Source organism: Ixodes scapularis, unplaced genomic scaffold, assembly GCF_016920785.2.
Source record: "Ixodes scapularis isolate PalLabHiFi unplaced genomic scaffold, ASM1692078v2 PGA_scaffold1__304_contigs__length_218370807, whole genome shotgun sequence".
NCBI classification, from domain to species: Eukaryota; Metazoa; Arthropoda; class Arachnida; order Ixodida; family Ixodidae; genus Ixodes; species Ixodes scapularis.
The window spans coordinates 101,982,349-101,996,402 of record NW_024609846.1 but is presented as its reverse complement, the minus strand read 5'-3'; the positions used below and the strand labels follow the sequence as shown (position 1 = coordinate 101,996,402).

The following is a 14,054-nucleotide window of genomic DNA, read 5'->3' as shown; positions in this document are numbered from 1 at the left end:
ATTAAGGTTCCAAGTGTTCGATCTTCTTCTCGGGAATCTGTTAAGGAAAGAACAGTGTTTCGAAGTTCGTATCTCTTACTGTAAAATGCATTTGGGGCAGCTAATAATAATTCGGTGCAGTCGCTAAATCAGCATCCAGAAAAACAGCTTCTAGAAGAAGTTTTATCGCTTTTCAGTGTTTATGAGCGAGAAAGAGAGGGAGATTAGGTTAACGCGTTTCAGCTGTCCGTCCGGACGTAACGCTAGGCAGAGCGAACTTTTATGTTACGTCGGAAGTAACTTCAATATTATTTTTGTTACGTCCGACCCCCATAACGCTATACACTCCCATAAAAATAAGAATTTTGCTATAGACAGATGTCGAGTTCAAGCCATTCTTCAACGTATGTTAGGAGTGAATTGTTTTCAGAATGTTTTATTAAATACAAATAGGAAAGGGAATGGAAAAGTTCCCTCTTAATTTGGCTTCTTCCTCTAATTAAAAAAAAAATAAAAAAAAACAACAGGAATCTTGGAATGAAAGAAACAGAAGTGCAAAGCAACATACGATCATTTTTAGATTTCTTACAAATATGCCAACAGAAAAAAATCTGTAGAAAATGTCTTTTGCCTTTCAATATTTTCAAAAAATGCGAGCTGTTACTCTTCAAAACACTCTTCCAAATGATAAATAAAAATATGTCCTGAATAACCAATAAAATAATAAAAATAATATTTTTTCTTGTTATAAAATAGTATAAAACTAATATCAATAATTTCTGTCTAATTTCTCATATTTAAACAAAACGCATCATTAGTTGCTTTTATACGCTTTTTTTTAAATAACCCACATAAAAACGTGATAACTACTTTTGATTTCTTTTTATAAATAAGTTTGCAAAATTTTATTATTCTTTTTCTTTTGAAAGGTTTTTGACAATAATCAACACAAAGTGCGTTTATAAAGAAATTCAGTAGGATCCCAGAAAGTCACTAAGAAGTCCAAACAAATTGAAAAATAATCGTGAGACCTGTTTTTTGTAAGGGGCAGCCCTCGCCATCAAACTGTGTCTGCGCTCCATCTCACTGAACGTCGAAACTCCAGTGCTCGGGCTTTGATTATTCTAGGTGGCGTTGGGCGCTGAGACTTGTCCACGCTTTTCTCACCTCCTCGCCGCTCGTACTGCAAACATGTCCCCATAGACCACGTGACCCTGTTCGTGCAGTTGGAATCACTCCGAAATCTCACTCTAGTGGGGACTGCTCGCCGACCTGAGCGATTAGAATGCGGAGCTCTGTCCCAAACAGCGGTGTCGTACTTCCCGTGGGAAAGGAAGCGGATCGGTCGTGCCGCTGCGAGGGGGCGCCGAGGTCAAGGCAGTTGCGCGGGTGTGAAGGCCGGTCGGCGGCCTTCTCTGCTTACCTGCGCCGCGCCGGTGTAGGACACTGCAGGCTGCTGCTGTGAGGAGACCCGAGTCGCCTCGTTTCCAGTTACCGTGTCTGCCTCCGGCGGCGGCGGCGGCGCCGTTGGGAGGCTGAGCTCGGGTTTCGACACCTCTCCATCCCCATCCTAGCTGTCTGGGCTTTGGAATGTTTTCGAGCGTATCGGTGGCTGGCCCGCCATGATCCGAGCGCAATATTTTTAGGCCCGCCGGTCTTTATGCCTTTCCTGTCCCCGTCTTTTACCCACGTTCCAACGCCCAGAGGTGGACGGCCTTTGCACTATAGAGATGATTTCGTAACTGGTTCGCTCTTCGGATACTGCTCGAGCGGTTGAAGTAGAAACCGCATGCAACCGATTTGGCAAGCGACGAGACAAGCGACGGCGACCCGCTTCGCTGTCGCTCGGTCAGTCGCGCGACGAATCAAACCACATGAGAGCGACGGGAGCAAGCGACCAAGGCGATAAGGGACGTTTTCTAGAAATCCAGAAACCGATCGACGCGACGGGCGGCAGTGACAAATCTCCGTCGCTCGATCGTCGCTGACTCCCGTCGCTGTCGCCGTCGCTCGTCTCGTCGCGCGCTAAATCGCTTACATACGGTTTGGCCTTTATTCCAATTGCTGCACACATTTTTGTTTTTGTTTTAAAATTGCAGTTTAACGCTTTTTCTTACCACGTCAACACTTGTTTTTTTTTTTTTTTTTTTTTGGGGACATTTCGACATCGATTACCTGCAATGCTTTGAATGCCAGTCTTGGCCTATGTTCTAGTCTAGACTATCACTCAATGTCGATCCGATAGTTCGTTACCGTTGGAGCGGTGCTATTCTCGAGGACATCTTTCGGAAGCAAGAGCATCTTATACTGGTATGCAGTTGTGTACTACTGATGCGTGGTGCACGTTAAAAAAAAACCCGGGCAGTACTGCACTGGCAAATTTTTTCTTCCACTGCGGGGACATGAGACACCCTTAATTAAGCCGGGCCCACACTGGTTATACACTAATAAAAAAACAAAAAACAAAAAACAAATCAGTCTGCATACATATTCAAAAGTGAGTCGCCGTTAGAACCTTGCTTCGAATGCTGCACGGCAATGAGTTCAAGGAGGAAACTATGCACGCGGCATTCGAACCACGGATATATTGCGGTGACTCGTGTTCACTGACTGTCTTTTTATCCGCGCTTTTCTGCATTTCTCTCAAACTAATTATTGGTAGGCACCAAACTTTAGAGCCGAAGTTGATGTTCTAAACGCTGGAATTTCCGCCACACTATACTCGTTTCCATCTAAAAAAAAAAAAGAAGAAAAAGTTGGTTGCTTTATTTGTACGCGGAGAGAAGTAGTTTTTTTACAAGATTTGGTTGTCAGAAAAAGAGGCGGCGCTTTTGGCGTTTGAAACGTGTACGTCTTCATGAGATAACACATAGGGAATATAAAACGCACGACAATATCTTTAATTCTCTGCATAAACGAGGAAATTAGTAATGCGTCACAAAAAGCCAAACTTTTTTTTTTTATTTTACTACAGTATTTGAGGTGAAAACGAGTATAGTGGTATTTAGGGAAACCGTTAGCTTTTAAAACAAAAACATAAAAAAAAACTGACGATTGTTTGTTTACCCTAACATTGTCGCTCTGGATACCTGCGTAATGAAGGCAATAAGGTCAGGCCTGCTGCCTATGTTAGTCCGTCAATACCACCGTAGTCTCTCGCTCAACTTCGAAGTGTTTGCCACCAGGGGCGGATCGGAGATCCACAAACGATGACGTCACGAGCAGGCCTGGTCTTTCGGGTGGTATTGGTTCGGCATGGCCTTTAGAAAAAGAAACATGCCGGGTGTTCTATACTTCGTTTCACCTTATGTCCGAGCGCGGCCGATGTCATGATCCGAAGGGCCAATCAAACAGCGCAAAAAGCGCAGCGTTATGGCGTGCTCTCTGCGCTTGATAGGACTAGCCGGCAGAGGAGCACGCACAGAAACACGGCGAATACCGTCTGGTCCTATCAACTACAGAGACCACGCCATGACATTGTGCCTCTTTCGCTGTTTGATTGCCCCTTTGGCTCATAAGATCGGCCGTGCTCGGACCTAAGCTGAAACCAAGTATAGCCCGTTCTGTTACGTGATCGCATAGCTCATTTACTTATGGCGAGCCAACTGAAGGCTCATTAGTTTGACGGCTTCTGTTTCAGATTGCCAGTTCGGGAACCTCACCTACGAGCTGGAAGAAAGATGGCGGCCGGACCTGGGTCCTCCGTTCGGCGTGCTCTACTGCGTGCGCTGTGAGTGCACTCCGGTGAGTGTCTACGGGGTTCTTTATGAGAGACGCGGTCTCGCAGCGCGGGTTCATTCTCCGAAGATAGTACAGAGCCTCTTTGTTTTTGTTTTTTATAAGTCCATCAGGCTTCAGTGGCGGCCGCCATATTACGGGCACCGCGTCCTGCCCGAAGCGTCTGGTTGGATCCGAGTTCACGGCGAGCGCTGTGGCGGCACTCGTGTCGAATGCATTCGGACCCGAGTACGCGCCAAACGCTGACGCAGCGCTCGTGCCCGATGCACGCTCAAAGTGCAGGTTCAAATTATGGCGGCCTCGGATAATCGTCGGAGCTGCTACTCCACGCACTTTTGCAAAAGGTATATATCTGCACGCCTCACTCACAGCCAATGGAGGGCCGAGATAGTTTCCTCCAATTACAACTGCTCGTGAAGGTTACGATGAGTATAAATTAACGAAGAGATTAGCGAGCCTGCTCAATGACAGACTACGAAGAGAGATTAGTTGCGTCTCCTTTTGTGAGGTAACGTAATTTCTCAATAGTGTAGAAGTACTGACAACTGCGTACTGCAAAACACTTTGCAATCATTGGAAAAGTATGGAGGCTGAAACGACGTACTAAACTGTCTTATGGCCTTGTTTTATTTATTTCTTTCTCGACAACGTTTTCTACACCCTTAAAAAAGTCTGTGCGACTACTTTCACACACAACACTGGGAGAACCAATCAGCGCAACGTACGGAGGCAGCTCAGCGAATGACGATGCCCGAAACATCTGTTTGGACCAAAAAACGCAGACTGTGTTATGACATTAAGGAATGCACGCGTGACGCTTTGCATTGCTTAATGTCACAACTCAGACTGCGGTTTTTGGTCTAAACATATGTTTCGGGATCGTCATTCGCTGAGCTACCTCCGTAAGTTGCGCTGATTTGCTCTCGGTGTGTTGTGCGTGAAAGTAGGCGCACATACTTTTTTTAGAGTGTACACGTGATTGCGTGTTTGCGCAACAATGCAAAGTTTTAGTAGATCCTTCTGATACCACCGATACCCCCGACACGATGCATGCGCAGAGACGGCGACTCTCTCTTTGTTGTTCTTGCGTTTAAAGGATTGGGTAAAAGATTTGCACCGTTTCCGTTCGCAGCAGCCAGAAGCGATCGAAATCAACGAACGCCGTGTCAGCAGGAAAAGTGCGCGCCGTGCGTCTCCTGGTAATTAATGCGAGCAGTGTTGCGGGAAGTGTTCGCGTGTCGAACAGGCTATCGTTCGTAATATTCTTCATATATGATTGGTCGGTCGGAAGCGACGTGACCAACCCATCTAAACTCCTTGTTTTGGTTGCCACGCTGCATATGAAATATGTGAGATGCGGCTGCTGCAGTCGCCTTGGTATTCTTCGCTTCCAGCTGACGCAAATCTCTGTTAACACCCACTACAGCGCGCACTGCAAACGTACACTCACTCCTTACACACGAAAAAGAAAGGAAAAATTCAGACGAACCGTGCTTTTTTTCTTTTCTTTTTCGTGTGTAAGACTAAGGAGTGAGTGTACGGTGTGAGTGTACGTTTGCAGTGTGCGCTGTAGTGGGTGTTAATATGTGCAACCAACTCGCCCGAGCTGCTACGTTAGAAAATCGCTGAACCAGCTTTGGGAAACACAGAGGTCTAATAGTATAAAGGTTCGACTTTGGAATGACCGAATGATAATTTGCAACGGGTTGAGTGCACGTACTTCACATGCTGTTCCATGTTGAGGCCTATAAGTTGTACACATCCAGCCAGGAGACGCACGTATAGAGGTGGAATACTCGCATGCGTTTTTTTCACCAGTAATGCCGATCCTTAAGGGAACGGTAATTAGCGCAGTCATCTCAAACATACTCTTGCGAGCCTGTAGCCTATTCGCGACTCCAGCGACCTATAGGGGGCGCCACCACCAAACGAACATGGCGGCTGGGTTCAGGTCGCGTTGGCTCGGCCGGGCCGCCTGAACGGGTGGCGCATTCGGTTTAACAAATTTTCTTTTGTTTAATGCCCAATTTTATAGGCATTTGAACTGAGCCGGTTAAATGTAGCCCGTGCGCATAAACTTGCCGAGCATAGTTTTGTTTTGCCGGTGTTTTTTTGTTCTTTTCATGTCAAACTTTCGTTCCGGAGACTTCGTTCAAAACCGAAACTATGGGCTCCGGAGAAACGGTAATAGACTCTAATTAATTTTGATCATGGAAAGCAGCGATGGCTACAGAATTGTTCCACCGAGAGTAATTTTTAGCTAACTCGCATGCCTCGACCATGCGACTTATCTGTCCGAAAAATCGAGCTTTTGTGCGTATCCGCGTTTCAGAAACAGCTCCAGTCGTCTGCTCGGTCAACAACACAGGCTGCAGGAAAATTGCGAAAATTAAGCAAGCGCTTCTTGAGCCAAGGAGCATGGTAACCCGCTGGCGCTTCACTAAGCAGCTGATACTCGTATTTCAATTCAGGTTTTAGTAGCAATCGAGAAGTCATTTTGATGAATATGCGGTTATGTATTATATTACGTACTATGGTCCCACTAAAGCGATATTAGTATATTCTTCGGGCTGAAATATGAACCTAGTTGACTAGCTATCAGGTGACCTGCTGAATAAAAGTACATTTGACAGACAGAGAGGTACTATGCTTAAACTTAGCCAAATGGTTCTAGCCGGTAGCACGGAGACGAATGCGGACAAATTGAAGAGAGTCTTCATCGGAGATTCACTCAGAACCTCTCTGCATTTAACTTGACTTCGAATCGTGAATGGATAAAATGAGTATTTTTTGTGGCCGGTCAACCTGAGCAATGTTGACGTATATTGCTGCTGGCTTCGACGGGGGTATGATACAAATATTGGAGGCGCGGTAGATCCTAATGCCGTGGCAGCTTCTAACTTTGCGAGACGCGTCCCCCACCTATTGAAAGCAGATAATTTCCCTCATTAATCATAGGCAGCGAGCAGGTTTTCCTGAATCAAGTAATTGCGAAATTAGCCCAACTCCTTCAGTGGGGTCCAGAGGCTTTTTCGGCGAAAAGCAGCCAAAATGAATAGCCAACGCACCGGCCGGCGTGGGTGGCTCAAACTTGAAGCTAATCGAGCACAACCAAACTCAAGAAAAGCAGCTATCGAACCTCCCCATTCACTTGACTGCAACATTGGTGTTCCTTCCAGTGAAACACCTCGTCTGTCGTCCATAGTCCACTGTTCTGCATCCTTATAAAAAAAGACACTTATCAGTTACCAAGTAGTCGTCACTTTGAATGCGATTCGAGACAGACAAGAAATCAAAACGTTTTTCCTTGATTCTTCCCCATTCAAGAAATTGAAAGCACGCGACCGTGTGTTGTGGAGTAAACGGGCTTTCAAACACGTGATGGAAGGAAGCAATCTATTGAGGCTTCACCACACTAATGAACACTCAGGCAAACTTAAGAAATTTTCGGACCTTTGTTAAATTACAATGTTCGCCACCGCGCCGACAACACGTGTCCGCGAAAGCCACCAGAGACGCGGAGAAGCGCGGAGCGACCTGGACCGGCTGGTTCCCGGTTTTCCCGCTTGGCGACGTCCGTTTTGCTGGAGTCGCGAATACTTTGTTTCGTGTTAGAACGCAGCGCCACAGAACGTCTTAAACGTGTTTCACATGCAGCGATTTTGGCCCTAGAGCGGCGCGATTTCTGCCGTCGCGGCGCTCGTGCCGCTCAACCGCTGTGGTTGGCCAGAGCGCCGCGACGGCAGAAATCGTGCCGCTCTAGGGCCAAAACCGCTGCATGTGAAACACGCATTAGTCCGAGTTCGTGGTTTTGGCAACGGTTTGATTGGCCGAGAGATCGCGCGTATGTGATATATTCCTCGCTTCATTTTAAGGTGACCATGAAACGACCATTTGACTGCGGCTAGAACTAGAGCTCATAATAAACACGCCAAGTTCCTAATGTATGGAGCATGGAAGTGCAGAAAGTGCATTTACGAGCCTCACGTTCCTTTTCCTCGTCAACTCCCCGCAAGAAGGGAAGGATTATCAGGGCGACGAACAATCCGTTTAGTTTGGCTTTCCGCAACCTCAGCACTGACAAACTTTAAACCTAAAAAAAGAAAAAACAAAAAAAAGAAAACAAAAAAAAAAAAACAAGCGCGATTAAACAAAACAAAACGCGGTATGCGCAAAGCCGTGTGTCGTCCTGAAGAACTTAATCGCAGGCGGGACAGAAGGGTCACCTGAATCGTTTCCCTCGAACACAAGTTTTTAAGGGTTTTGTTTCTTCTTTTCTTTATGGAACGATATGGAGTGTTGAAACTAAAATAACAGCACATCGCGTATCGGTATTCGAGGAAACCAGCAGATGATGCCAAGGAGCCGGGAAAGTGATTTTCGTTAAATACTAGGCATGGCCTGCATTGACGTCACGTCAGCCGCCGTTGCTCCATTCCATGTTCGTGTGCCCGTACCTTTTGCAGCAAACATTTGGCACCATCGAACCTGCTTTTCTCCACAAGGCTTCCCAAGAAGAACAAATTCGATTTTGCGAGATGTGTGGTGCAGAAGGTAAGGGCTCAGGAGCATGGTACGGAGCAGTGACGGCTGCTACGGTGCCATGTGACGTCACATTTAAGGCATGTATACTGAGTTCACTTAGGAAAGCGCCGAAAGCACACACAAGGACGAAGGAAGGAGGTTGATACAGGGTCGTATGTCGTCCACCGTCCTTTGTCCTTGTGTGTGCGTTTTCCGCTTTTTAGGCGACCATAAACGGGTCCCCGTCATTTCGTCGAAACTCGTTTCGTGGACGACTTTCACGGTACACAGGTTTCGTCGACACGATCGTTTCATCGACACTCGTCACGCGAATCGCACGCTGTAGGGACATTTCGTCACCCGTGTAACACTGGGGTGCGCGTTAACCCTCCTCTCGCCTGCATTCACGCCGCTTCGCAGCGACAGTTCTTTGGCGGCTCATTACAGAAATGTTAACCCACTTGAACGACCCGTAGGTTCCGCTTTGCGGCAACAGTCTCATGCAGCTTATTACAAAAAAGTAAAGCTAACGTAAACTGCCGATGAGACGATTTGTCGATGAAACATCTCGTGTCAATGAAACGATCTGTCAATGAAACGTTGTTCGATGACCTGATTGCTACCGGCCATGAACCAACTGGCCCAAAGTGCCGTTTTGCTCTACTAAGTCTTTGTTTCCCAAGCGAAATTTCGAGAATGAATAAATGAATAAATGCTATTTACGATGTTTCTTTTTCCTATCGGATACAATGTCGCCGGAAAAAAAACAAAAAAACCTTAAAAGTGGATTATTTTTTCTTTTCTCATTCAAGAAAGCTTGCCGACCTTTTTATGATGCTTCCGGTTACCAGCGGTACCGAGGCCATCGCGGCTGAATGCGACTCAGCAGTCACAAATTAGACACGAGCTCACGTCACCGGTCGGCGTGCGCCGGTATTAATCAATCAATCCGTCGACGGATATTCGGGTTCATTCGAAGCAAATTAGCGCGGTCACGGAAACGGCCGAACTCTTTCGAAGCAAAACGCGTCCTCCGAGCATATTCCGAGCCATGCACCTGGCTCTGATCGACATTTACCTGCACACGACTCGGTGAAAGAAAACGTGGCAGGTTTTTAAAGACGGGTTAGTGGGAAACACGTGCTTTCATTGCTCGCGGTGCTGCAGTGGAGTGATTTATGATAGGCTTTAATGGTGGAAGTAGATAGAAGTAGATGGTGTTCTTTTTTTATCTCAGTATAAAGCAAAACAACGCAAAGTTATTTGCAACGCGTTGCAAATACTTACGCAACGAGAGGCCGATCTGACATTGAGATTTGACAATATTGGTTCTTCATTACTCTATAGGGTGCTAGTTGGAGGCTGTGGGGTGCGTCCGCTAATGGGAGGCCTTTAACGCCCGTCACGCAGCACTGATTACACAACCGCGCACACGCGCGGGACGCCCCCCCGTAACATAATCGACGCGGACGGGGTCGAACATACCTCAGCACAAAGTACCTCGGATATGCCCTCATGCAGATTATTGGGCGGCCCCGCACGCATGAACCTGTGATATGGGATGCCATTCCCAACGCCACCGCTGCGATTTCGAAACCGGGCTAATTTGTTTGAATGTGCCGTATTTAAAGTAGGTTAGACGAAAACACGCGGTCATGAGCTGCGCGGGTAAACTAAGCGATCCGTTGTCGGTCGCCGCTCTCGCCACGGCGGTGGGCTTGGTACGCCGTTCACGTTAATATGAATGTACATATTACAGTACACAGGGGTGCTCAACGCGCCAGATCAAGCTGTAGAAAGCCGCGGTTACATACATGCATCGCACAAACGAAAGTCTACATACAGACACAGGCGTGTTCTTCCTTGCATGACGTCCTGCACATTGGTCGTACAAAAACTGTTGCACACATCTTCGAAACATACATGATTTTTTTTTTTTTTTAAAGCCGGCAGGGTTACGTTAGGGCCGCTTGTGCAGGTGGGTTATACAGCCAGGGGGTTATAATGTAGGAAGCTAATCGTCAGGATTGACTCAAATAATAGACTTAATGTTTTATTTTTTTTTAATTAGTGAAGATAGACATATGGTTCCAACTTCCAATTAAAAACTTGCTGAGCGTCATCGAAAACTACTAACTCAATTATTTTTTTAAAAAGACTGAGCGCGTGGGAAGCGCGGTAGTGCGCTAAAGTTATCACTCGTACAAGAGGCACGAAACTAAAATCATAAAAAAAGACAAAAGACAAAAGAAAACCCGCGGGGGTGCGGGTTATTGCACCGGTAGCCTCGCCCCTCCCGCACAAGTAGTACCATCAAGTACTCCCCCGCGCTCCCCACGTGATACGAGTCTTCTTTTTTTTTTTCTCTTTTAATTGTGCGATTTATTGTATCTTTTTCAGCAAGCTCATAATTAGAGCCGTACGTTTATGTTCAATAATTAAAACGTTAGCTAACATAGTTTAGTTAATGAACCGACTGATGGTTACAATCAACCCCCTCCTATACTACGTCCCACTGGCCGTAGAACTTACCTGCACAAAATGCATTGCTGTTGCTTTCAGGACTTCTTTTTTCAGACAAATCTGTTACACTTAAAAAGAAACAACTTCACGGCACCGTGAAAAATGCTCCTTCGACAAAAGCGGCCTTTTCGAAAAAAGTATCCTCCGTGGAGGCGAGCTGGCGCATCATTTTGTCTTCCTGAAGTTACTCGTCGTAAAATTGACCTCGGCATGGGTTTTTCAGGCGTTTGGTGAGGGCGTTGTACAAACGAAAGGCTTTCGTCGCCAATTGGAATCTTAATTGTCAGGGACGATCCGTGTCTTCTTCCTCAAAACGCGTCCCAGGCTTAAATTCACCAACTCCCCTGCGTGTTTACTCTTTTTTCAGGTGTTGCTGGTATAAAGCTCTATTTACACCTCAGTTGTAAATAAAACACAGAATTTATCTATGAAAAAAAAATCAATTATTTTTAGGTTTTTGTATCCTGGCATTAATTTGCACACTCTCAATTTAATATACTCTCGTGGCTTCTTGAGAATGGGTTTCTTTTTTCCTTATCGGAATTATTTTTGTTTAAAAAATGGTTCTTAAAATAGGCGCTACTAACTTGGAATCCTTGAAGTGACTCTAAAAATTTCAATAATGATTTTAGTTTCGGTTTCAACTCCGTGTGGCCAGCGCCAAAGCAATCAATATCGGCGGTAAATAGCATTTGGCCGGTCGTTTGACAGCAGCTCCTTTATCAGAATGTATTTTAGCGGAAATTATATTTATTGAAAAGGAGCTTTAGGGCATCGTCTGACAGCGGTAGTACACCGCGTGTTTTGTATACGATATTTGGGCAGTGCTTGTGTGGCTCCATGAAGCTCACGGTGAATGCAATAATTGGTGATATCACCGAATACCATAGGCCTGTTTACTTAGCTTAGGAAATCCGGAGGGGGGGGGGGGGGGGAGCTGTTGGGAGGGGTGTATAAGTCGCTGGCCTGGAACCTCTTCCGACGAGGCAATCTACCACGAAGAGCCAGTATCAAAGGCAAAAACTGGAGCGAACGTCAGGGAACACCTTCCGACCTGTCTGTCACGCACCGACAGCCTCTTTGATACCAGCCTCGAACCGGAATATGGATGCCGATAGGGCCACACGCTTCTCAGTCCTCGGGCAACATTGGCTATCTGAGCATCGAGGCTCGCTGCTGCTTACGGCCCGCGCTCCCGGACACGGCGTCAGCGATCTCGATGCGCATAACACTGAGCCGCCTCCTCCCGCATACCACCACACGGGGTTGTGTACACGGGGCGAAGCCGCTTCTGAGACGCCCGTCAGATCTGGCGGTGGCCGGTGAGAGCCCGGGAAAGGCGTCTCGACGCTTCTGGGCTGCCAGCCCTTGCCGCCGCCGCCTGAAGGTGACGTGATTTGGTTTTCAAATGGGCCTGCCCTCCCCGTCGTCCCTCCTGGCCCCGGTGGTCCCCGCTGCCGACGCTGATACGCTTCCCATTATATTTTCAGATAAGGGGGCGAAAGTTCCGCGTCTCGCCGGGGGTCGGCGCTGCCGCGGCACGGCGCACCGCGACGCGTACATTTCTTTCGGGTTATTGTCAGCGTCCGCGGAACGAACTCCGTTATTCATTTATTTATGGAACCCGGCGCTCGATTTCTGAATGCATCCGGGCGTCTTTTGTTTGCTCGCTTTGGGTATTTTTAGCGGGTCGCGGTTTGCCCCCTTCCTTCTGTTTCGGCTTTATTTTTTTTTATTTATTTTTTGATTGTGTATTTTAGGTGTCACGACCCTCGTGCGTACCGACCCCTCGCTTTATTTTCACCGTCAAAATACGCTTTTTTTTATTATTTGATTTAATTTTTTTTTTTTTTAAAGTGCGGATGTTTTTTTTTTTTGGCGTTCAAATATGCGGGATCTTCTTCCGGGCGCGTATTTATACATATTTTAGATTCCCTCTCGCTGGTGTTTGCCCATTGGCAGTTAGAGACGACATGGCCAAATGTTATGCGATGACGCTTGTCTGCGAGGATTGTATGCTGTACTGTAGTGCTCTATACCTTGATTTCGCTTTATGGGCAGGTGAATTGCAAACATCTCACTTTCTATCTTCCTGAACTTCGTGTGCCTCGTCCCTGTAGAATAGATAGTGAAGCCCTCTAAGTGTCCTCTCGCGATCGTTAACTGCCGTGCCTCACTTCATCCGTTCCTGATAGCGCAGACGAAAGAACACAATCTCGTCGACACGCACAACTAACCACACGAGTGAAAAAAAAAAGAAACACGCACACGCACACGTTTTTTTTACACGGATAGACGCATATGAATAAGCACGCATGACAGCCACAGACACGTGCATGCAAAATGTACTTACTCATAGTACTTACACGCGCACGAACCAACTAAGGCGGCGGATTAAGGACACATGAACAGCTTGTACAGGAGGACGCTTAAGCTTCGCCTTTAAGAGTGGAACGCGTGAGCGAGATATAACTCTCCGCTCGTTTCCAAGCCGTGCAAGCGTTACTGCCTGGCCTAGTCGGAAGCATGCGTGGCTGGCAACGCAGGTGCGCTCCGCGTAATCTTTTTTGAATTTTTCTTTTAAGGCAAATGAATTACTTATCGACCAATCAGGATTTTCTGGTTTCACCGACGTCGACACCGACGCCGTCTTTTTTTTTTTTTGTGACGCGAGCTCCCTAAAGCTATCGCTTAAAAATTGCATATACTATTTTGTACATGTGCGCATACGATAGGCACATTACTACATAAACTCGCACGGAAACTGACGCACGGCTATTCGCGACGGGTGGATCGATGGATGCGGTCGACCACTTCTAATTGGGCGGCTACGTAGGCCACTCAGCCTCTGTTCACAATTGCAACAGTGCACCTCCACCCAATACACAAAACAATAAGGGTAAGCCTTTTAAGACTTGATAGTCATAAAATAAAACAAAAAATCTATGGTCTGTATGACTGAGGCGCATTTTCGCAAATGGGTGCGCGCACCTTCTTTCCTTCCGATCCATAGGAAAAGAATAAGTACTATCGGGGAAAAATGAAATGCGAACAGAGGAGTGCGTGGCTCGCGGTACAGGCTGCGCCGCCTGGAAGTGAGCCTAGGGGCGAGGGTGCGTGGCCTACTGCGATGTGTTCACGCCCTTCGCTCTGTGCTCCCCAAGCTTGGGCAGTGCGCCTCTCAGTGCGCTGAAAGCTATCACCGCTATCTTTGCTCGCTCAGCGCGTGCGGCGAGCTGCTTCGCACCGCACGCGCTGAGCGAGCAAAGATAGCGGTGATAGCTTTCAGC

General features: G+C 46.9%; 1 protein-coding gene across 2 annotated transcripts in view; it reads left to right on the top strand.

Moving 5' to 3' along the window:
- Positions 1 to 14,054, top strand: part of LOC8027854 (dorsal-ventral patterning protein Sog) — a 370,069-nt gene that overhangs the window by 127,856 nt on the left and 228,159 nt on the right. For both annotated transcript variants that reach the window (XM_040217931.3, XM_042290868.1), the window contains exon 2: positions 3,620 to 3,723. In XM_040217931.3, coding sequence (XP_040073865.1) covers positions 3,620 to 3,723 — 104 coding nt within the window. The remainder of the gene's footprint in view (positions 1 to 3,619; positions 3,724 to 14,054) is intronic.